This window comes from Abramis brama, assembly GCF_963993115.1.
Source record: "Abramis brama genome assembly, chromosome: 21".
Taxonomy (NCBI): domain Eukaryota; kingdom Metazoa; phylum Chordata; class Actinopteri; order Cypriniformes; family Leuciscidae; genus Abramis; species Abramis brama.
In genome coordinates, this window is record NC_139983.1 from 18568080 (window position 1) to 18590724 (window position 22645).

Below are 22645 nucleotides of genomic sequence, written 5' to 3' on the forward strand. Positions count from 1 at the left end.
CTTGTTAAAAATTTGTGATTTTGTTTAAATAAAAAATAAATAAATCGTCTTTTTTTTTTTTATAGGGGTCCATTCCAGTCCGGTCAGGGTCCATTAGATGCACAGGTTAAGCTTTTAGAGTTCACCCTGGAACAAAACTTTGAGGTCGTTTCTGTGACCACCATCTTGGCCGTCATCGAATCAGTCACCTTCCTGGTTCATCACTACATAACTTGTTCAGAAAAGGTGGTCTCACGCAGCGGTTCGGACAGCTCTGTCGGCGCCCGTGCTTGTTTCGGGGGCCTGTTCGCCAATATCATCCGCCCCGGCGATGCCAAGGCTGTGTGTGGTGAGACCACACGAGACCAGCTGATGTTTGACCTCTTGAAGCTGGTCAATGCTTTGGTGATGCTGCCGCTTTCCGGTGATCGGGAGTTCAGTGGGAGGCTGCCCCCAGCGGGCGGAGCCACTGACAGCGTATCAGATGAAGAAAAAGTGTGTGGAAGCAAAGAGTGTGGGGCGGCAGGCACAGCTCAGAACCAGGGACCAGCAGCGGGTGTCGCAGACCTGGTTTTGGCCAATCAGCAGATCATGAGTCAGATCTTGTCAGCTCTGGGACAGTGCAACAGCAGTGCCATGGCCATGATAATTGGTACAGAAGTTTATTTAAAATTAACAAAATAAATATTTTATATTAATAATTCTGCTCAAATGTTTGGGTCAGGAAAATTCTTTAAGAAATTAATTACTTTTATTCAACACGGATATATTAAATTGACAAAAAGTGACTGTAAGGACAGTTATGTTACAGGATTTCTATTTCAAATAAATGTTCTTTTCATCCTCATCTATTCATCAATGAATCCTGAGGAGAAAATATTATCACAGCAGCTTTCAACATTAATAAGAAGAAATGTTTCTTCAGCATATTAGAAGGATATTATAAATTAGGATATTTCAAATATTTGAATAGTAGTTTATATTGAATATAATGCATTCATTCTTTTGCTAATGTGTTTTCTCTCTGTGTCTAGGTGCTAGTGGGCTTCACCTAACTAAACATGAGAACTTTCATGGTGGGTTGGATGCCATCTCGGTGGGTGATGGCCTCTTCACCATCCTGACTACTCTAAGTAAAAGAGCCACATCCGTCCAGGTCATGCTGCAGCCCATTCTAACCTACATGGCCTGTGGTTATATGGGCCGACAGGTACGACTCGGCACAGAGGAAGTGAGAGACCACAGAGTTTACTCTGTGACGATTTTAAGAGCCAGGACTTTTTCACACATTTTATTATGCAAAATTAACTAAACACCACAAAACATGATCTATGCTTGTATGTTGTGGCCTAAAAAACATTAACACATATTCAAACAACTTTTCAAATTTTGGATTTCAGTATTTAAAAAAAAGTAACACTAAAACACTAAAAAACAACAACACTAAAAAAGCCCTCAATATACTGCCATTGCATTTTGTGAATGCTGAGTGCTTTTATTATTTTTTACAGGGATCTCTATCAACATGTCAGCTCTCTGAGCCTTTACTGTGGTTTATTTTGAGAGTGCTTGACACCAGCGAGGCTTTGAAAGCCTTCCATGACATGGGTATGCCAGCACTAACACTTTCAGAAGAGATAATTTTTGAACTGGTGTGTATGTTCTGACTCTGTGTGCGCACATTTAGGTGGTGTTCAGCTCATCTGTAACAACATGGTCACCAGCACGCGAGCCATCGTGAACACTGCACGCAGTATGGTGTCCACTATCATGAAGTTCCTGGACTCCGGACCTGGAAAAGCAGCAGATGGCAGCCTGAAAGCACGAGTGCTCACCTCAGAACCAGACAACGCAGAAGGACTGCACAACTTCGCCCCTCTTGGTACAGCAGGCACTCTTTATTTTAAGACAAAGCTCCGCTTTTTCATATAAACGTCAGTTTCTTAAGCATTAAAATGATTTCAATTCATAGTTTCTGCTGTTCCCTTGCAGGCACCATCAACTCCAGCAGTCCCACGGCACAGCCAGCGGAAGTGCTTCTGCAGGCCACGCCCCCACATCGACGAGCCCGTTCTGCTGCTTGGTCCTACATCTTCCTTCCTGAAGAGGCCTGGTGCGACCTCACCATCCACCTGCCCGCTGCCGTTTTGCTGAAGGAGATTCACATACAGCCGCACCTGGCATCCCTTGCCAGTGAGTGTAGCCGTGTAGCCCTGCCCACGATGCAATATCTTTGGTCCAAAACCCCACAGCTGTGTATTATATTTGGCCCATATATGAAGCTTTCCATACTATTGAGGACTATTCTTAAGTCTTTTAGGATACTAAATGCTTTTCTTTCTCTCTCTGTCCTTCCCAGCATGCCCATCCTCAGTGTCTGTGGAAATCAGCGCAGACGGTGTGAACATGCTTCCCCTGTCAACCCCAGTCATCACTAGCGGTCTCACCTACATTAAGTTCCAGCTGGTAAAGGCAGAGGTGGCGTCTGCTGTGTGTCTGAGGTTGCACCGGCCGCGGGACGCCAGCACTCTGGGCCTCTCGCAGATTAAGCTTCTGGGCCTGACTGCTTTTGGAAACACTTCCTCTGCCACTGTAAACAATCCTTTTCTTCCCTCTGAGGACCAGGTCTCCAAAACCAGGTATTGGAAATCACAATTTTTTTCACCAAGTAACATCTAAAATTATTAGTTTAGTAAGTTGTTTGATTTCCTATTTTAAGTTTCCATCTATTGTAATATCCCATTTTCTCTCTCTCTTTCTCAGTATTGGCTGGTTACGGTTGCTGCATCATTGTTTGACTCACGTTTCTGATTTGGAGGCCATGATGGCCAGTGCTGCTGCTCCTACGGCAAACCTCCTGCAGACCTGCGCCGCCCTCCTCATGTCCCCGTACTGTGGCATGCACTCGCCCAACATCGAGGCGGTGCTGGTGAAGATCGGCCTCCAGTCCACACGCATAGGCCTCAAACTCATTGACATCTTGTTGCGTAACTGTGCTGCTTCTGGCACTGATTTGGCCAGTAAGACCCGCCCACTCGTTTCCATTAAGATTGTTTCTCCTCAATGCTTGACTGCTTTATCCCAATTGTAAACACTATCATGCTGATTATGTTTAGGCTAGTTTTGAGTACAGAAAAAAAGTATGTTATGTCTTTTATATGATTTGACATCATGATTTAGTTGGGCTTTCCTTTTTATCTGATTGGTGGTTATGTTTTTTATTGTAGATCTGAACAGTCCGCTGCTCTTCGGGAGGTTAAATGGCCTGTCGTCTGACTCAACCATAGACATCCTCTACCAGCTTGGCACTACTCAGGACCCCGGTACCAAAGACAGGTCTGTAATGGAGTTCATTACAGAGTCCAGAGTCATTTCTGCATGTTTATTCTCTATATCAGTGGGTCTGAAAAGCCCGGTATATATTTGTTTTATTTAATTTTTTTAGTCTTGAAGAATGGAGTACCATTTTAGAAGTCATGAGATGTTAAAATGTAAATAATAGTGGAAATATAAGATATTTGTTTAATATATATCTTTTTAAAATGTATGACTTAAAAATGATTATGAACAAAAAAATATTTTTTGTTGTAATTGATGTTTTGTCATAATGACAACTTAGTATCTCATTTTGAATGGTTTCATAATTGAGCTTTATCTCATGATTTCAATTTAAGTCATGATTTTGACTTTTTATTTCATTTTCACGTTTTATGTCATCATGATTTACTTTTTTTATATTTTATGTAGTGGCAATGGGCATCCATATATACATTCCACATTTCTGTATATTGACTTTTAAAATCTTCTAAAAGCTACTCTGTGTTATACTGTTACACCTGTACACAATGAGTTCATACACACTTTTTTGTGGTTTCTGAAGTCTTCTGATGGCTATGTTGTGAATGTGTTGTAGGATCCAGGCTCTGCTACAGTGGGTGTATGACTCCTCCCGGGTTGCGGCCCTGAAACAGAGTTCTCCGTCAGGCTACGTGGGTCCGAATGCTCCGCCCTCACGGGAATACGGGTTGCTCATGCCGTCCCCGTCACACCTGCACTGTGTGGCGTCGGTCTTGTGGCACAGTTATGAGCTGCCAGTGGACTACGACTTGCCCGGACTGCTCAACAGAGAGCTTTTTGAGTGAGTCCACACAGATAAACACGCTTTCCTTTGCGGTCTCGCAGTACAAATTGTTCAAGTAAAAGTTTTAGATGAATGTATGATCATGCCTAAGGTGTGTTTTGGCACTCTGCATTGGGAGAGGCTGAGAGTAGATATTCCGCTCTTACTTTCCCGCACTCTTCTATATTTCATCCTCACTTCAGGTATGAATACTTTATGCGTACCAAGTAGAGCAAAGTGAAACAACCTTTGCTGTGTACTGGGAGCAAATACAACTCTGATGCCTTTAACACAAACAGTTGTGCATTAGTAAATCATGAGGTTGTTTTTGAACTATTCATTTAAGAGCTTCTTTTTCTCCATCTCTCGCAGGTTGTTGTACAACTGGTCCATGTCTTTGCCCTCTAACTTGGTTTTAAAGAAGGCTGTGGATAGCTTGCTTTGTTCCATGTGCCACATCCACCCTAGTTACTTCTCTCTGCTCATGTCCTGGATGGGTATTGTGGCGCCCCCTGCTGCCCAGACAAATGCACAGTGCCGCATGGCCATGACGGACGATGGCAAGAAGCAACATGACTTAAACAGTGCCGCCTCCCTCACAGATGACTCCAAACATGCTCGTACACCAGTAATCGTGCCCATCTCCCTCTCAGAGTGCCAGCTTGTGACCCTGGCAGCTGCATCCCAGTCTCCTGGTGCCATCCAGCAGCTGTTGGATTCCGGTCTGCCTTCCTTGCTGGTTCGCAGCTTAGCCGATCTTTGTTGCAACCTGTTGGTCAGCGCGGACCTTCCCTTGCCTGCAGGATTCTCCACACAGGCTGAAAGACGTCCATACGCACACAACCAACCCTCTTCATCCTCAGCAAACAGGCCACCATTGTCTCCTGAGCTGGCAGCACCCGTATTGCGGTTTCTAACAGAAGTAGGAAACAGTCACACCATGAAGGACTGGCTGGGTGGGCCAGAAGTGAACCCGCTCTGGACAGCACTGTTGTTTCTCCTCTGCCACTCTAGTGCCAGTGGGGTTGCTAATGCCAATGCAAACACCAGCAGCAGCAGTAGCAGTATTTCTGGGCACGGTGCATCGGCCAGCACCTCACACGCCTGCGCCGCTCCTCACATCTCAGGGGCGTCATACTCACTGGCGTCAACAAGCCGAAGCAGTGGACTCAGCACCCAGCAGAGGACAGCCATTGAGAACGCCACAGTGGCTTTCTTCCTGCAATGCATCTCCTGCCATCCAAACAACCAAAGGCTCATGGCACAGGTGTGTTTAGGATGCTTTTTCGTTTCACATTTTTTATAAACGATGAATAAAAAGATTTTTTTCACATATTAAATAAATATCTACACACTATACATATCATCTACTACTACACGTTGAATATATAAAAATGTTTTCTTCCCCAAAATAATTTGTTGTTAATTTAATTTTCAACCCAGAACTAATGCCTCCAAGATTATAGCTTCAGAAATATATACTTATATAATATGTATTAAATATATTATATAATATATATATATATATTGTGAAATATATATTAAATATATATAAACAACTTTTTCACACTTGCTGTCTGCCATCCTTATATTTGAGCACTGTTTGTACAAAATACCCAAAGCTGTGATACTTGGCTACTAGATATTTCTTGCATCATACACTTCATACAATCAACTGAATACTTTTAGCAAGAGATTAGTGCACATTACATTGAACTGTATTTTTCTTTGTTTGTAAAGGTTCTGTGTGAGCTGTTCCAATCAGCTCCTCAGCGAGGGAACGTTCCGGTCTCAGGGAACATCTCTGGATTTATACGTCGGCTTTTCCTACAACTCATGCTCGAAGACGAGAAAGTTACTGTCTTTCTTCAGTCCCCCTGCCCGGTAGGTACACACACACACACACACACACACACACACACACACACACACACACACACACACACGCACACGCACACACACACACACACACAAAATGCCATAACATTTGCTTTGAAAATCCATCTAAGCTGAAACGTTGCTCTTTTGAGCCATTATTTTATTTTATATAGAAGTTGTTTTGCTTGGTTAGTCTGTTAAATGATTTATTACTGTTGCTGTAAAGCTCAGAAAAGCCTCTCCACTTACAAGGAAAATTACCCTGACCTTTACATCATCTCAGAGGGATTTAAACCTCCACTGCTTCTGCGCTGCTGTTCTTTTCAAGGCTTATTGTGCTGTTGTTGTAGGTGACCACTAGGGGGCAGATTTATCCTCAAAACCTTGTCAATCATGCAGAAGTCCACACTCCACACACATTGCCGGATGTTAGGAGTACTTGTACTAAGTTTTTTAGCTGGAGAAAATGGCTAGTTTAGTGGAAAATAAGTTTGTCCGAACAGTAGTGGAAGGGGCAAACAGAGTGTTTGGGAAAATCCTTTTTGCAATTCTGTTTGGTGCCGCTAGTGGCGAAGCAATTATACACTTCACCTTTAGCATAATCTAAATGTTGGAGGACATAGCCAGCTCACCCCTTTGATGACACGTAGAGTTATGCCTCTTCTGCAGCTGCCAAACCGGAACGAAGCCAAATCGTAAAGACCCAAGATGTCTTTTTTTAGCTGGCGAGTCATTCACTCCGCTAAATTACTGTGGGATCATGTGCGTTTCAGATCAGATTAATCATCAGGCTTTCACAGACAGTCCCGACAGAGGGGCTCTTAAAAGTTAATGTTTACACATTAGATCAAGCCAGAGTGCTGATGATCCGGGGCGTCCTCTCAAAGGCAGGGACGTCATTTTTCAGACATTTTTCACCCTTTCAGACGCACCTTCAACTCCATCTCTGAGTGGAATGAAGACGTCTGGAGTCTGGATCGCCCACGTGGAAAGGGAAAATCTTCAGAGATGCTTTTGTGTTTCTTTGTTTTAATGTTGTCATATATTGATTTGTTTTTCTTTTTATTTGACATTAGCAGGACTTCCAAATGCCATTGCTTTCAAATTCCTCGAGTTTGTTTTTCTCCATAGCTGTAGTGTTATAAAAAAAACCTTCATAATCAATATACTTAAACACTCCAATTATATTTAAAGCCATTTTACATTCTTGAAAGATACAGAGTTGTAAGACAAAAGAAAAGATGGATTCTTTGTTCACAATGAAGAGAAATAAAGATCACTCACTTAAGATCAGCATGCAGATGTGACAGAAATGTAATATTTGTTAGTGATAAGATGAGTCACCATGTCCCTTTTGGAAATTATTCTATAGGTCCATTTAATGAGAAATTCAATATCTCACCTAAAATATAACACCTACATGAATATAACACCTAAAGATCATCTTTATGCAAATTTCAACAAATATGCTTGTCCATGTACTCATATATGAGTAATATAGTCACACACTATTAACTTGACCTGTTTCATTCTGTTTTCTTTTTCTCTGCTTCAGCTGTATAAAGGACGCATTAATGCCACTAGTCATGTGATCCAGCACCCCATGTACGGAGCGGGGCACAAGTTCCGCAAGCTGCATCTGCCCATCTCAACCACACTGTCTGAAGTATTGGACCGTGTCTCAGGTATGAAGACATTGTAATACAATACCGTTCAAAAGTTTAGGGTCAGTAAGATTTTATTTCTTATATACTTTTTATTCAGCAAGGATGCATTAAGTTGATCAAAAGTTGAAAAAAAATGTATCATTGTTTTTACAAAAATATTAACTGTTTTAACATTGATAATGAAAAATGTAGTCACCAAATATAGTTTTTACTGTATATTTGATCAAATAAATGCAAGCTTGGTGAGCATAAGAGACTTTTGACAAAAAAATTGGAACACTCATTGCCCTTATTTGTTTCTTTAATCTTTATTACTGAATATTTAAAGACATTCAGTGTTCAGAAGCATATTCGTTTTGGAAAATATGTTCCAATAATTGTAAAATTCCACTGGTATCAGTTTCAAAATGTTGTATTTGTGCCACTCTACAAAAGCGGTCTACAAATCAGACACACACTGTGTACAGTTACATTAATAAATCTTCACACTCTATACACCAGTTAAGCCGAAATACTAGAAATCGCATTTCCAGCAGTCTCGTTTTATATGCACTATGCTGTAGTCTATCAGATCTGTTAGATCCAGCTTTTGCCACATCTTCAGGCTTTCAAGGTCTAATGCACAAAGCATGTAGGGCTGGAACTGCCACGTGGCATGGTCATCAGCGTGTGTGTGTGTGATGAATGGCTTGTCCCCTGAGACCTTGAGCGTGGCAGATATAGTCTTCGGTTCTTTTGAGACACACAGTATGTAAGGTGTCCAGTCTCGGAGCCGTTCTCATACTCGCGTCACTTCCACTGATGGAAGACCCTCACAGGAAGCGCAGCATGTTGTTATCGTTATAGATTGGTGTATCTTTTCTGGCATATTACATCTTTACCATCAATAATTCATATTATCAGTTAAGCTGACATGTCATGTACATTGATGTATATGTCTCTAAAGGGAAATATACTGCAGGCCAGTTGAAGAACATGCGCTCACACACACACACACACACACACACACACACACACTATGAAATAACATTTAAAGATCTTGCATTTCTTTACCCTTCAGACACGCCCAGCATCACAGCCAAACTGATCAATGAACAGAAGGAGGATAAAGAGAAGAAAAACCATGAGGAAAAAGAAAAGATGAAGGCTGATAATGGTTTCCAAGACAACTACAGTGTCGTTGTTGCCTCAGGTACTGTTTAACTCCGTCTTCTCAGCCCAATCCTGGCATCCAGCTAACAACCACCTGAAATACCCTTGCAACCACCCAGAACACCCTATCCACAACCTAAAACATCCTAGAAACCAGCTAACAACTGGAACACCCTAGAGACTGCATTAGGATGTGCTAAAGCTTTAACACACTGTCTAACACACACACATTGTTGCTTGGGAGTTTTTGTGTAGGCAGGCAGTTACATTTTTTTGAAATGTAAAAAAAACAACATTTTTCTATTATGGTTGTTCCCTAAAGGTTAACAATATACGCTGTTAACTCAAGCTAGCATTGTAGTTACTGAGATCTTTGATCTATATTTTACCCATGTTGCATCTCATCTTCATTCTTTCTTTTTATTTTTCAGGTCTGAAGTCTCAGTCAAAGAGGGCCTTGTCCACTCCTCCCCGTCCCCCGTCTCGACGAGGACGTGTCCTCAGTGACAAGCTGGCAGCTTCCTCAGGAGTCGATCCATCTGCCAAAACCATTAGTGTGCCTGTCTTCCACCTCTGTCACAAACTTCTACCGGGTACAAACACGCACTCTAGTTCTATCAAGCGCTCACATTCTGTCCGGTCCTCTCACCCACTCTTTACTCTTTTGCGTTCCTCCTCATCTTTCACCTTTCGCTCCTCCATACTGATTAGGATGAGAGTAGAGGTCACCTCAGTGCCTGTCCCAGTCTGCCTGCCACTTCACCTCACTGCATTTATTCAGACATGCAGAGAGTTAGATGAATGTCAATTTCAAAGTTTCATTCTTTCCCTCTCATCTCTCGTTGTCTCATCTTATCCTCTGTAAAGAGCCTTCAGCACTTGGTGAGGCGTTTAATTTCTGATCCACTAACATCACCAAGAAAAAAAAAAAAGAAAAAAAATTGAACTTCACTCCCACGCCTGCTGTTTGGTTGAAAAAAATGACACGCATCTGATTCTAACAGGGTTCTGATTTATCAATTGAGATCAACTTATCAACTTTTTAATCAACTCTGGCTTAAACCTTTTCTCTCCAGGTCAACCATTGCCACCGGAGATGACCTTGGCCCAACTGCTGACACTGCTGTATGAGCGTAAACTTCCTCAGGGATACCGCTCCATTGACCTAACGGTCAAACTGGGGTCAAAGGTCATCTCAGACCCTGGGCTCTCCAAGACCGATTCCTTCAAAAGGCTCCGTACCGAGAAAGGTATACAGAAATCTCACATGCAAAGACATAAGCATAAGAAAGAGTTTGTCATGGACAGTGTTGTTGTTGTTAACTAAATCTATATATTAAAAAAAACATTAATTTAAATAAAGCTGATAAATTATAAATATTAAAACTTAAATGGAAAATGCTGAAATAAATTTATATTAAACTAATAAAATTAGTAAAACTAAACATAAATTAAAGCTAAATAGAAAAAAAAACCTAAAACTTATAAAAATAACAAAAACAACAAAATTACTAAAACTTTAAATAAATTCAAATGTAAACTGAAAACATAAAAATAAAAGCTAATTAAAAATTTGAAAAAATACTATAATAGTCTATAAACAAGACTATAATGACACGAAATGATAAACTAGTGTTTGGTATCAAAACAGATTACTGTTCAATTAGATTCAATTAGATTCTGATTCACAAACTTTGATTTGATTCAGATTTATTTAGGTATGTTTCGGTTACAATCTCCATTTTTCTTGCCCATGAAAGAAATTCACTCTCTACTAATGCTATAACAGATGAACCTGCTCATAGGAATCAGACTACCCAGACTACTATATGATTTTAATGCACTAAAAAGTACAGGCTCATACGAGTAATTCATTTGAAACTCAATATAAAGTAATTTCTTGCCATTATTCCGTTATAGTCTGTTTTCCTTCTGCAGTTTTTAGCTTCCCTCTCCCACATATCCCATTTTCTGCCAGCCCAGGGAAAAAATAGCCTGATTGTCCACGTGTGTCTGTGCTTGCGTGTGCCCACACATTTCCCCCTTAGTGTCCTGCATCGTCAGATGTCAAATGATTTTCTTTGCTCTGTCAATGATGTGTTCATGCTCTCTGAGGGATACAAAAAAATGACAGCTGCCTCCCTACCCGGTAGCCAATACTCTTGATTGGTTCTGCCCTGTTGGAAAGAGCAAATACTCATACACACATACACAGAGTTCCTCCTCAAGCTGATGATGTCAGCTCAGGTGAATCTGCTAACACAGGCAGAGTGCTGGATGTCAGCTGTGACAGGAAAGTGTCCCGACAGCATCCTAATCGGGCACGACAAAACGTCAAGCAATGAATCTCTTCTTCTGTGCAATCTAAGGGTAGGTTTACACGGCAACGATGTACTAAAAACGGAAAAGTTTTTCATTTACAGACGACAAACGCTGTGTTGTGCATGCCAGGACAGTAGTTGGCAATGGCGAGGTCACTTTGTAAAGAAACACTACGTGCCTATAGACTCAACACGTCATCTGACACGCATCCAATTTTCTCCCAACTCTTTACATTCATTGAAGTCTTTTTTAACTCATTTAAGATTGTGCTTACGAGGATACACGCCTTGCATATATTTATCAAATATAAATCTAGTTGAAAGTTTTTTGTATGCTGCTACAATCTAGTTGCAACATGCAAATCCGATGTAGAGACAGTGCAGCAGTATTTTACTTTCAGAGAGTACAAAAAAAGCAGTTTGACATTGGAAAGTTGCCACATTGTGCTTTGTTAGGACACTGTGTCAGGGTGTTATATGGGACTGAACCGTAAGCTCTGAAGGTGGAGATCTGGCACTATTTGTTTACTTCGCTCCGCTGGCTTTTCCGAGCACACTGTGTTCGTTCGTTTGTTTATTTGTATGGCTCTGTAAGAAGTCTTGAAGCAGCCCGCGTTTGATGGCACCCGTTGAGTCTGGCATCAGATGTTTGCGGTTTAGTGATGGTGCCTGGGGGACTCACCTCACCCTCCGGCTAATTGGCCGTCTTAGTCGAGTCGAATCACTGTTGGCGTACCCAACCCTGCTGCTTTTCATGCACTCTTTCATCTCGCACCCCTCCGTCGAGGCGCTGAAAGGATGCTCACCAGCCCAGGGATAATTCTCTCGTCTCTTCCTGGAGTCTGTCCATCTCTCAGTGGAGGAAGTGTGTGGAAGACACTCCAACCACAGGCGGTGTTCTGAACCCTTGCATGTTACTGTGATGTGCCATCGACCTGTTGCCAATGAGTTTGCTCCTGGACACAGACTCCAGACTTCTGAGACTTTCAGATGTGCTATGAAACTAAGATCAAATATGCCCCATTGACTTCCCTACAGCAATTGTGGAGTAAGCGTATTTCACATTCTTCTCTAAAGTGCAGCTTTTTTGTTTTTGTTTCTCCAGCAAGAGTTTTTGGCTTTTGAGTTTTACGTTCCTCCTCTTTTTACTTGCACTGATCTCAACATCAAAGACACAAAATCTCTGATGAAAAACCAACTAACTGAAATATCAACTGTTAAAAAAAAATTATCTTTCACCATCCCCTAGAGCTTAAATCAACGAGTAATCTGTAAATACTTGTACTTTCTCAGTCTCACACTTTTTATGTTGCTGGCCTTCTCAAAGACAGGACTGAGCAGACTTATATCCTCTCTGGGAAGTTGCATCTCTAAATAAATCCCCTGGAAAACAGCACCTTTGCAAATACAGCTCAAACAAAAAATGCGAATTTGAAATTGAATACGTTTTACTCTAGTGAATGTACATATTACATATATGAACATATATTTACATATTATGATCTTGGGAACTGTAAAGCTTGTGGTGCGGTGACTGGTTTGTGAGTTAATTATTCTTTTCAGCCAGCTCTTTTCAGTGAATCACTTGAACCAGTTCAGAATCTTAATGATTTATTAGTCAATCGAATTAACTTAATAGTTTTTAAAAATCATCATCCAGTAATCATAAATGATTGGAAAAGTGATCTGTGTGGGATGCCTGAAACTAAATTCCAAAACCAGTCAGTTATGCTGCTTAATGTAGGTATTTGTTATCATATTATTTAAATGTATTTATCATAATCATAAACGCAATGATTTGTTGCACAAAGTTTTACCGTTTATTGTATGTTGTTATTCTTCTAATTATTTACCTATAGCAGTTTATGAATCTGAAGTCTTGCACATTCACAGAAAATATCTTACTACTTTGCACAAAAATATTGATACAATGACCTAAAGTATTGATGCAATAATATTGTAAGAGAAAGATCACAATCTATCAATGTATGACCTCTCTTTTTGTCTCCTTGTTTGTTTTAGACATTTAAATGTCTTAAGTAGAGACATTTATGTCGGCTGTAAACTCCATAAAGCCGTGCGATGCTGTTTCATAACTATTCTGACTGTACATTCCCAAACATTTAACAGCCAACATTTCCTGCAACTTTCTCCTCATTCTCTTGCATTGATCTTCAATCTCAGTAAAGGAAAACCCTGATTTACAGGAATAATCTGATTTATGAGAACAGATATGAGCTCTTGTGCAGTAATGCCCGGTTGGACATCATGGTTTATGATGTGAACAATTTAGGCCACTTTATTTACAGCTAGACGTTTTGAGAGTTTATTGGCGACAGATTGAATGATGCGTTTCCTTTCTGCTCTGTTCCTGTAGATCACTGTGAGATGCTAAGTGGCTGTCCGGACGATGAACCGATGACCCCGGGTGACGAAGGTTTGGATGCTGCGGTAGATGACACACTCCTGGAGACCAGCCCTATCCAGTCCCCCTTGCAGGTTTTCGCGGGTATGGGCGGCTTGGCCCTCATAGCAGAGAGACTTCCTATGCTGTACCCTGATGTCATCCAGCAGGTCAGTATCAGATTCTACCATGTTGGTAATTTTTTGTAGTTTCACTCCATTTCTGCTTCATAAGCTTGTCCGGTGACCGTACACTCAGGTTAGTCAGCATTTCTGTTAATTTGCATGCCCGCTGAGCCTGTTCGTCCGGATCGTTCTCTGCAGGTCAGCGCCCCAGTGGTGCCGTCCACCACGCAGGAGAAACCCAAGGACAGCGATCAGTTCGAGTGGGTCACCATAGAGCAATCCGGGGAGCTCGTTTACGAGGCGCCCGAGACCATCGCAGCCGAACCGCCGCCCATCAAATCCTCCGTTCAGACCATGTCGCCCATCCCAGCCCATTCGCTGGCGGCATTCGGCCTGTTTCTGCGGCTGCCGGGATATGCTGAGGTTCTGTTGAAGGAGAGGAAGCACGCACAGTGTCTGCTCAGACTGGTGCTGGGTGTCACGGACGATGGAGAAGGAAGTAAGTACCGCTCAAGTACAGGAAGCCCTACTTCTGAAATTTGTTTACAGTTTAGCAATCAATTTTGTTCATATAAAGTGAATCCAAGTTTTTTGGGAATAGATGCCTGTTTCATATTCAGTCTGTGTTCACATATCCATTAGCCCTGTATGTAAGTGTGTGTTTGAGAGAGAGATTATTGATTGAAACAGAGCAGACTGATACTGTATGGAACACTGTTTTAGATTCTCTCATCAGCAACCCCTGCTTATCTATGTCCGCCATCAACCGTTTAAGTCACTGTCTCGGAGACCTGTCAGACTCAGCCCTCATATTAAACAGGCTATTACTTAGACTTCCATTCAGAAGTTTGGGGTTGGCAAGATTTTGTAATGTTTTTGAAAGAAGATTCTTAAAGGGATAGTTCACTCAAAAATGAAAATTGTCATAATTTACTCACCCTTGTGTTGTTTCAAACCTGTATGAGATTCTTTCTTCTGTTGAACACAACAGCTGGGTTTGCTAATGCTAATGCTAGCGATGCACCCTTGTGCTTCTCCACGTCACAGTTTATGTTCTGAGATAACACTGCAATCTAGGGGACTGGTTTAAACTGAACACAAAGCCACTGACACGAATCTTGGATGTAAACAAATAAATAAATATCGAGACAGTATTTTTGAGAATCAATACAGTATCACCAAACATAATATAGTGATATTGACGTGTATTGATATTTTCTTACACCCTTATTGAGCACCTCAAATGAGAAATGCTTTTGGTCTGGTGCTTGTGAGTGACAGTTAACTGAGTTGCTAAGTAACTATGAAGAGCATTTCAGTATCACTTATGAATGTCCATTTCACCGTTTGCCTTAATTGGAAAAGTGCTGCAACTCATTAGGGTTTAGAATTAAACTACTTCATATGTAGAGATTGAGACACTGTGATCCATCTTAATGGGATAGTTCACTCAAAAATGAAAATTGTCAGTTTCATCATCAGTTACTCACCCTCATATTGTTCCAAACCCGTAAGACATTCGTTCATCTTCGGAACACAATAAATGTATGTATATGTGTGTGTATATATATATATATATATAATTAACTTTTTGAAGTGTCAAAGTGGTAGTTGTGTAGCTATCAATGGAGGGACAGAAATCTCTCAATTTCATTAAAAAGATATTCATTTGTGTTCTGAAGATAAACAAAATTCTTATGCTTTTGGATTTGGAACAACATGAGGGTGAGTAAATAATTACAGAATTTTTTTTGGGGGGTAATTAACACTTTAAATCCTAACATAACCACCTCAGGCTTTTATAAAAAATGCTATTTGTTTAGAGAGGCTCTCCCATGTCCACACAAACCATCATCTGATAATCAAACTTCTCTAATGGCCGTTATACATTCATACCCTACAGGCAGATACACGCGCTACTTTGCATCATCCCCTACGGGAAGCATTGATTGGGTTACTGCGTGGCTGCTTAATTGATTGGTTTAATTGAGCCTGGATTGGCTGCCCACTGTGTATTTCTGTCAGTCTGGACTGTTGATTGGTGTATTATTGAGTGCTATAGTTTAAAAGACACTTTTTCTCATTCTCTCCATTCATCTTTCTTCCTCAAGGTCACATCCTGCAGTCTCCTTCTGCTAACGTTCTACCCACGTTGCCCTTCCACGTGCTCCGGTCCTTGTTTAGCTCGACTCCCCTCACCACAGATGATGGGCTGCTGTTGAGACGCATGGCTTTGGAGATTGGTGCCATCCACCTCATCTTGGCCTGCCTGTCTGCCCTCAGCCATCATGCTCCCAGAGTGCCCAGTGGCAGTGCCAACTCCAGTGAGGTCAGTGTTAATCCACACATCGTTTATGTGTCATTCAATTCACAAAAATGGTCATGGTTGTACCAGGGAATTTAAAGGGGTAGTTCACCCAAAATAAAAATTATGTAGGACTTCTGTTCCTCCTTGAAAAACAACTTTATTTTTATGTAATTTCTTAATTATTCTTATTATCAATGTTGAAAACTGTTGTGCTGCTTAATACTTTTGCAGATTCTTTTTTTTTTTTTGGATTCTTTAATGAATAGAAATTTAAAAAAAACTGCATTTATTTGAAATAGAAATATTTTGTGACATTCTAGTCTGAACTTAACTGTTCCTTCTGATTAATGTCTCCTTTCTGAGTAAAAATATTCATTTATTTGAACAACAACAACAACAAAATCGTGCTGACCCCAAACTCCTGAAGATTGGTAACAGGAGCTTTAACATCTTCTTAAACCTTATGAGAGAAATGGCAATATCTAATTTGTGAATTAATCATTCTTTTGAGTTAAATCTTTTCATTGAATCAGTTCACAGAACAGAGCTGAATAATTCATTCACAGTCTGACTGATCTGTTAAAATAATCTCGACTAAAGTTATAGAAAAAATAAGATTATAAATTATGTAGCACCTTTTTAACTTTATTTAGTTAATTTGTGTGTGTGCAGTGGAAGGAAAAGACACGCCAGTAAAGACCTTAATGGAGATGTTTTTGTCTCTCAGACTGAGACGTGTCATTTTATTAATGACTGTGGTAGCCACTCTTTACAGACTGCTGAAGGGCTCTTTATTCAGAGCCCTTGCCTTAATGAGGAGAATGTGTGTGTGTGTGAGAGGGAACATCCGCTCATTCAGGTGTAGTATAGTCCCATTAAAAGAGAAGGTATAGAGTGAGGATTCGGACAGCTCTTTTACTCATTACATGATTATGTGGAGTCTCACTGGACTGAAATGAAAGTGTCTTCACAAAGGACAACTGCAGCACAATCATAATGAGAAAATAATGGAAAAAAACAACCATCATCATCAGACCCCCAATACCAAATCAAATGACTCGTGAAAATCAATATTCTGCCCTTACAGACAGGTTTTATTAAAATCAATTAAAAAAATTCCAGTGTTTAAGAAAGCCGCATAAATGATAGTCAGGGTCAGGGCGGTGTGTTTGTGTGAATTTACAGTTTGGTGAGGGGTGGGTTCAGGGTTGAGGATTTGAATGGTGGCCAGTGGCCTGTCAGAATCATAATGGGTGTCCTTGGGGCAGAAGAAGTATTGGCAGAGCAAATATTAAACCTGCTCGCTCTCAGACGAAGAAGAGCGCTGCAGTCAACATGCATTTATTCTGCTCTCTCTTTCGCTTTCCTATTTGTCCCTTCTTCTATGACTAAAGATCTTTGAACAATCTATAAAATGCTCATCCAGGTTCAAATCCGGCCTGCAACCATTTCCCTATTTTCCGCTGTTCCTGCGATCCAAAATAAAGTACAAACTATGTAATGACAGCTGCTTAGGGAAGTGTTTCATTGTGAGAAATTCAGTTTTTCTTTTTTACCACGCTACTACCCTATTATTCAGATGATGCACAGCTTCTGACCTCATTGTTTCCTCTCATAATATTGTGACATGCTGTCAGTCTTTAGAGGAAGTACATATCAGCAGGACGTCACATCTGGAACGATCAACATCAAACGCCAGAGTGAGAAAGGTGTGTGTGTGGAAGAGAAAGTCTAGGAAACACATCATTCCTTTCTTTCTGTCTCTCTCATTTGGAGGAAATTAGTACTGTTATTCAGCAAGCAGGCGTTAAATTGATCAAAAGTGACAGCAATGATACTGGAATGTTACAAAAGATTTCTATCTATAAAAAAAATCTGTTCTTTTGAACTTTTTATTCAACAATCTTAAAACAAATATATCAAGGTTTCCACAAAAATATTAAGCAGCGCAACCGTTTGCTCGATCTGATTAGAAAATGTTTAAACCACCCCTTACAATCCGAATGAAATTTTAATCGGATTTGGCCAAGTCATTCCGATTGACATGGTTACATGTGATTTTTTATTTTATTTTATTTTTTATTCCGACTGTGCTCCTAGTCCAATTACAACCGGATTATTGAGGTTCATGTAAACGCAGCTACTGATAATCTTAGAATGTTTCTTGAACATCAAATCAGCATATTACAATGATTTCTGAAGGATCACGCGACACTGAAAACTGGAGTTAGTGTCTGTTGAAAATTTGAATAAATGAAAAGGAATACATTATATTTTAAAATGTATAAAATTGAAAACAGTTCATTTTTTTTAGTTAGTTATTTTAAATTCTTGGTGAACATAAGAGACTACCTTCAAAACATTAAAACTCTTAACTCCAAAGGTTTTAACTAAATTGTGTGACCGCCCATGCTTACATTGATATGCCAATACAGTATTTAGCCTGCCCTGATGAATGATTGGCAAAGAGGTTAGTTTTTTACATGTAAAAGTCTTAAAGATACAGTAACATTAACTTCCCGTTTAATTTACACTGTCAGACACTATTAGTTTCAATGTAAAACTCAGTTGTGGCTTTTTTGGTGAATGACACTGAGAGGATCAGAGAAAAGTTTGAGTGATTTGCTCGTGTGTGAAACATGCAGTTGAGTTTGTGTTTGTTCTGCAGCCACAGGTCTCCAGCGGGCATGTTGGTGGTACCACAGAGGAACAGCAGCTGTACTGGGCCAAAGGAACAGGCTTTGGGACAGGCTCTACTGCATCAGGCTGGGATGTTGAGCAGGCTCTTACCAAACAACGTCTAGAGGAGGAGCACGTCACCTGCCTCTTACAGGTGTGTGTGTGGAAATAATACAAGTGAGTTTTAGATTTTATGCCTGTTTGGATGTGTGATGGTACATTCTGTGTCTCTGTCAGGTTTTGGCAAGCTATATCAACCCATCTGGCTGCATGGGATCTGGTGAGACCCTCTCAGGAGAAGTCAGAGGTCACAGCAGCTCACTGCTGCCATCTGTCCTGCAGGAACTGCTCAGCCAGTCCTGTCTTATTCCCGCCATGTCTTCATACTTGCGCAATGACTCAGGTAGGACATGTTGCCACACTTGGGATGTGCTCTGTGCTTTACTGTTTGCAAAGTGACACTGAACACAGCTTTTAAGGTGGTTGAAGAAGATTTTGTACATGACTGAGTTACATTTGTGTGTGCCTGAGAGAAAGACGTGTTATACATTCCACCTTATGCCTTGTTGTGTATGGAGACAGCAGGTGGAGCTCCTGTCTCTGCTGAATGATCTCTCTCCCTGCCTTTTTATCAACCATGTTTGTTTTTTTTTTCTCAGAAGATAAAGGGATAGTCTAACCATTTACTCATCCTCATGTTATTCCAAACCTGTGTTTTGTATTAATTCTTTCTTACTGGGGCTGTTGAGCCCCCAAATTAAAGAAAAGCACCAAAGTATCATTAAAGTAGTTCACATAACTTTTTTTCTATTCTAAGAATTTTAAAGCCATATGATAGCTTTGTCTTAGGAGGCTTTCACACCTGAGCATTTGTTTCGGAACCTGGTGAGTTTTCATCCTTGGTTCGGTTCGATTGAATCATGCGAACCGAATCATGCTCGGATCCGCACCAAAACAATTGCTCCATTTCTCGGATCTGATTGCAAACGAACAGTCTGCTTGAGGTGTGAAGGCAATCCAACCCAACAGACCAACGATCCAAATGGTATTATAATTCATAATGGGAAGTGTGCTATATAAATAGCAGTAGTGTTTGATTCTGTGAGTGAGCGCACCTCTTCATCATAAAATGTTGTGTAATTGCATTTCTCCATAGGAGAATGCTGTCCTGATGAAGCCTTGATTCCTGCTCTAGCTGCATTATAACATTCGTATAGTGTATGCATGTCTCTTGTCACTGTTAACCTCTAGACAGTGCTGGGAGATCCAGAGAGAGCATTTGAATTTGCTGCAGTATTAATAGGAATGTAGTATATAATTTTAACAGTGGGAATGACGGCTACATCCGTATAGTGTTTGCGTGTATCTCGACGGTTACAAATAAAGCCACAATAAGCTCATAGAGCAAACTTGTCAATCTTCTTGATGGATGATGCAGAGGAAACTGACCAATAAGAGGACAGTTGTACTCGCATAAACACATTTTGGTACGCTTTGAAAGGTTGCCTTGTGAAAGCGAACGGAACCAAGAAAATGCAACATTGTAACAAATTAAATCCCTGTTTTGGAACAAAACAAACGTCTAAAAGTGTGAAAATGGCCTGAGAAACAGACTAAAATTTATATTTATTCACTCCTTGCCAATGCTTGGCATGTTCTTGAGCGAAGTAGCGAGAGAAGTAGCGATATCCGATTCATGACTGAATCATTCATTTAAATTAAATCTTTTCAATGAATCAGTTTTGTGAACTGGATCAACAGTGTGAATGATTCTTTCATAAATCGAACTGATTAGGTTCTCGAGTTCAACTCACTGACTCGATTCGGTTGCGACAGTTTAACAGCCGAATGGAGGGGTGAGAATGTCAGTGCATCACATTTAATGTGATGTTTATCACATTAAATGCTGGAATACACTACATTACTCAAGACTACAAATCGAGGCAAAAATCTGGGCAGTCAACGCTAGTTGTCAGAAGTCAGAGCTGGTCTTCAGATTTTAAGTAGTTGGAGTTGACAGATTTCATAGAAAATTGCATAGTGTATGATGGGCACAGACTGTTTTATATTCAAAGCTGATTTTAGAACGTACATTTTCACTTGTCATGCATCTCCGAGCAATTTGGCACATATTTCAATGTGAGTTTATCAGTTTTGTAGTGTATGATGTGTAGTGTCAGCAAGTATATGATCTGTTCAGGTTTTCAAAAATGTGTAGTGTACTCCAGCTTGAATACAGAACACAGGTGTATTGACTAGGGATGTGTGAGACTAGTCGATTAAATGAATACCTTGATAATGTAAATAATGTAAAAAAAAAAAACATTTGAATATTTCTGCCTCAATATCATAGTTACAGTTAGTGTTACTACATTAAATCCATGGTGAATGTTGGTGATTTGTGGACTGAAAAGCCTTCTATAATTTCATTCATGGCTTCCATGTCAGCGCTGTTTAATCTGATATGTGTGGTTTATAATGGAATTCTGCGCTGAATTTGAATGCTTCCAACTAGATCTCGCTGCGTTGTTAATTTTCCGGCTAATTCAAATGCTTCCTCACTGGATCTCCCAGTGATGTGAAGTAACGGTGTTGCGTGATCGGCCCGCAGTAAACCTGTTCTGAGCTTGCGCTGCGTTGTCTATTATTGGTTCGAGCTGATGAATGCTTTTGTTTCGTTTGCCATTTAATTTTTTTCATATGTAACAGAAATGGCATGTCTTTTCAGTTGGGCAACCTCTTTTTTTGGGCAAAAAAATTTCGCACCAGCAGAAAAAAAGGCAGAAAAATGCGACCATTTGATCGCAGTCTGGAGCCCGGTCTGGAACCGAACAACATAAGCTTAACGTGCTGACTTGTGTGGACCAACTTTTATTTGAGGAAATGTATAGGCTATTAAGCCTAGGAACGCTTAAGTTTATTATACAATGACCATAATGCAAGGCAAGCACGTCGCATGTATCTGATCTATTTTAGCCGCATTCAGTATGGGATTTGACTTCATTGATTAGTCTATTTAAAATGGATCGCATATACAGTCCATCTCCGGGGGTGCATGGGTTAGACTTGTCGGATGCAAAATTTCCATTTAAACGTTAATGAAGTTAGTTGTTGCGCACCTCTCTAGTATTGACCAGCACAGCATTGTTTTGTGTCCTTTTTGAAGCTTCAAAGTTCCAGTCCCATTCATTCGAATGGAAAAGAGTGACCAGTACAATATTTTAAAAAGTTTTATATTCCACGAGTAAAGAAAGTCATATAGGTTTGGAATGACATGACAACAGAATTTACTTAAATTACTGCTCCAACTGAAGCTCTACAGAATTAGTCATTGTGTGACAACAGTATTTGTTTGGGCACACAAAACATTTATTTATTTATTTATTCAAGATGTTCCTTTTTTTTTTTTTTTGCAGTTTGCTTGTAGTCCTGTGGTTTAAGAATTTTCAAATCTAGGCAAAATATTGGCGGTAGTTTCTCAATTAATATGAACTCGTAAAACTGAGTATTTCCTTTGTATTAAGAGTCATGAACAAACACTACTTTGTTGCTTTATAGAACCAGACATTGGTGTGTGTGTCTGTGTGTGTGCGTGCACTGTGAGTGTTTATTTCTTTCCAGCTTAATTAAATAAGCGCCGATAAAACGATGAGTGTAGTAATTAGCTCCAGATATCAGCTGGGGGTTTCAACCCTACATTGGCATGGTGTGTGTGACTCAAATCAACAAGAACAACACACACACACAAACGTTAGCTCTCTAAACACGCACAACCAGCAGGGGGAGCAGCAGTTGGCTATTCTCATGAACAACTGAGCCAATAAAAGATTGCGAGAGAGAAACACGCACACAAAGAGTGTGTGTTTTGTGCCCTGAGATCTTTGTGAGAGTGAAAACAGGAAATGAGTGTCTCAGATCACCCCTGCTGTAATAACATCCCATCCACCTGATGAACGGGAGGGAGAAGAGATGAACTGCTGCTTCCAAAAAGCTTTAAGAAACAGCCAAGGGG

General features: G+C 40.4%; 1 protein-coding gene across 9 annotated transcripts in view; it reads left to right on the forward strand.

Annotated features, from left to right (window-relative positions):
• birc6 (baculoviral IAP repeat containing 6) overlaps positions 1-22645 on the forward strand; it is a 92897-nt gene that overhangs the window by 37606 nt on the left and 32646 nt on the right. For all 9 annotated transcript variants that reach the window (XM_084096077.1, XM_084096078.1, XM_084096082.1 and 6 more), the window contains 20 exons: positions 66-631; positions 1014-1189; positions 1491-1587; positions 1667-1861; positions 1972-2172; positions 2339-2618; positions 2743-2999; positions 3207-3315; positions 3893-4117; positions 4472-5366; positions 5840-5983; positions 7533-7662; positions 8705-8836; positions 9228-9389; positions 9873-10046; positions 13495-13691; positions 13845-14145; positions 15758-15975; positions 18623-18787; positions 18871-19036. In XM_084096077.1, coding sequence (XP_083952203.1) covers positions 66-631; positions 1014-1189; positions 1491-1587; positions 1667-1861; positions 1972-2172; positions 2339-2618; positions 2743-2999; positions 3207-3315; positions 3893-4117; positions 4472-5366; positions 5840-5983; positions 7533-7662; positions 8705-8836; positions 9228-9389; positions 9873-10046; positions 13495-13691; positions 13845-14145; positions 15758-15975; positions 18623-18787; positions 18871-19036 — 4790 coding nt within the window. The remainder of the gene's footprint in view (positions 1-65; positions 632-1013; positions 1190-1490; positions 1588-1666; positions 1862-1971; positions 2173-2338; positions 2619-2742; positions 3000-3206; positions 3316-3892; positions 4118-4471; positions 5367-5839; positions 5984-7532; positions 7663-8704; positions 8837-9227; positions 9390-9872; positions 10047-13494; positions 13692-13844; positions 14146-15757; positions 15976-18622; positions 18788-18870; positions 19037-22645) is intronic.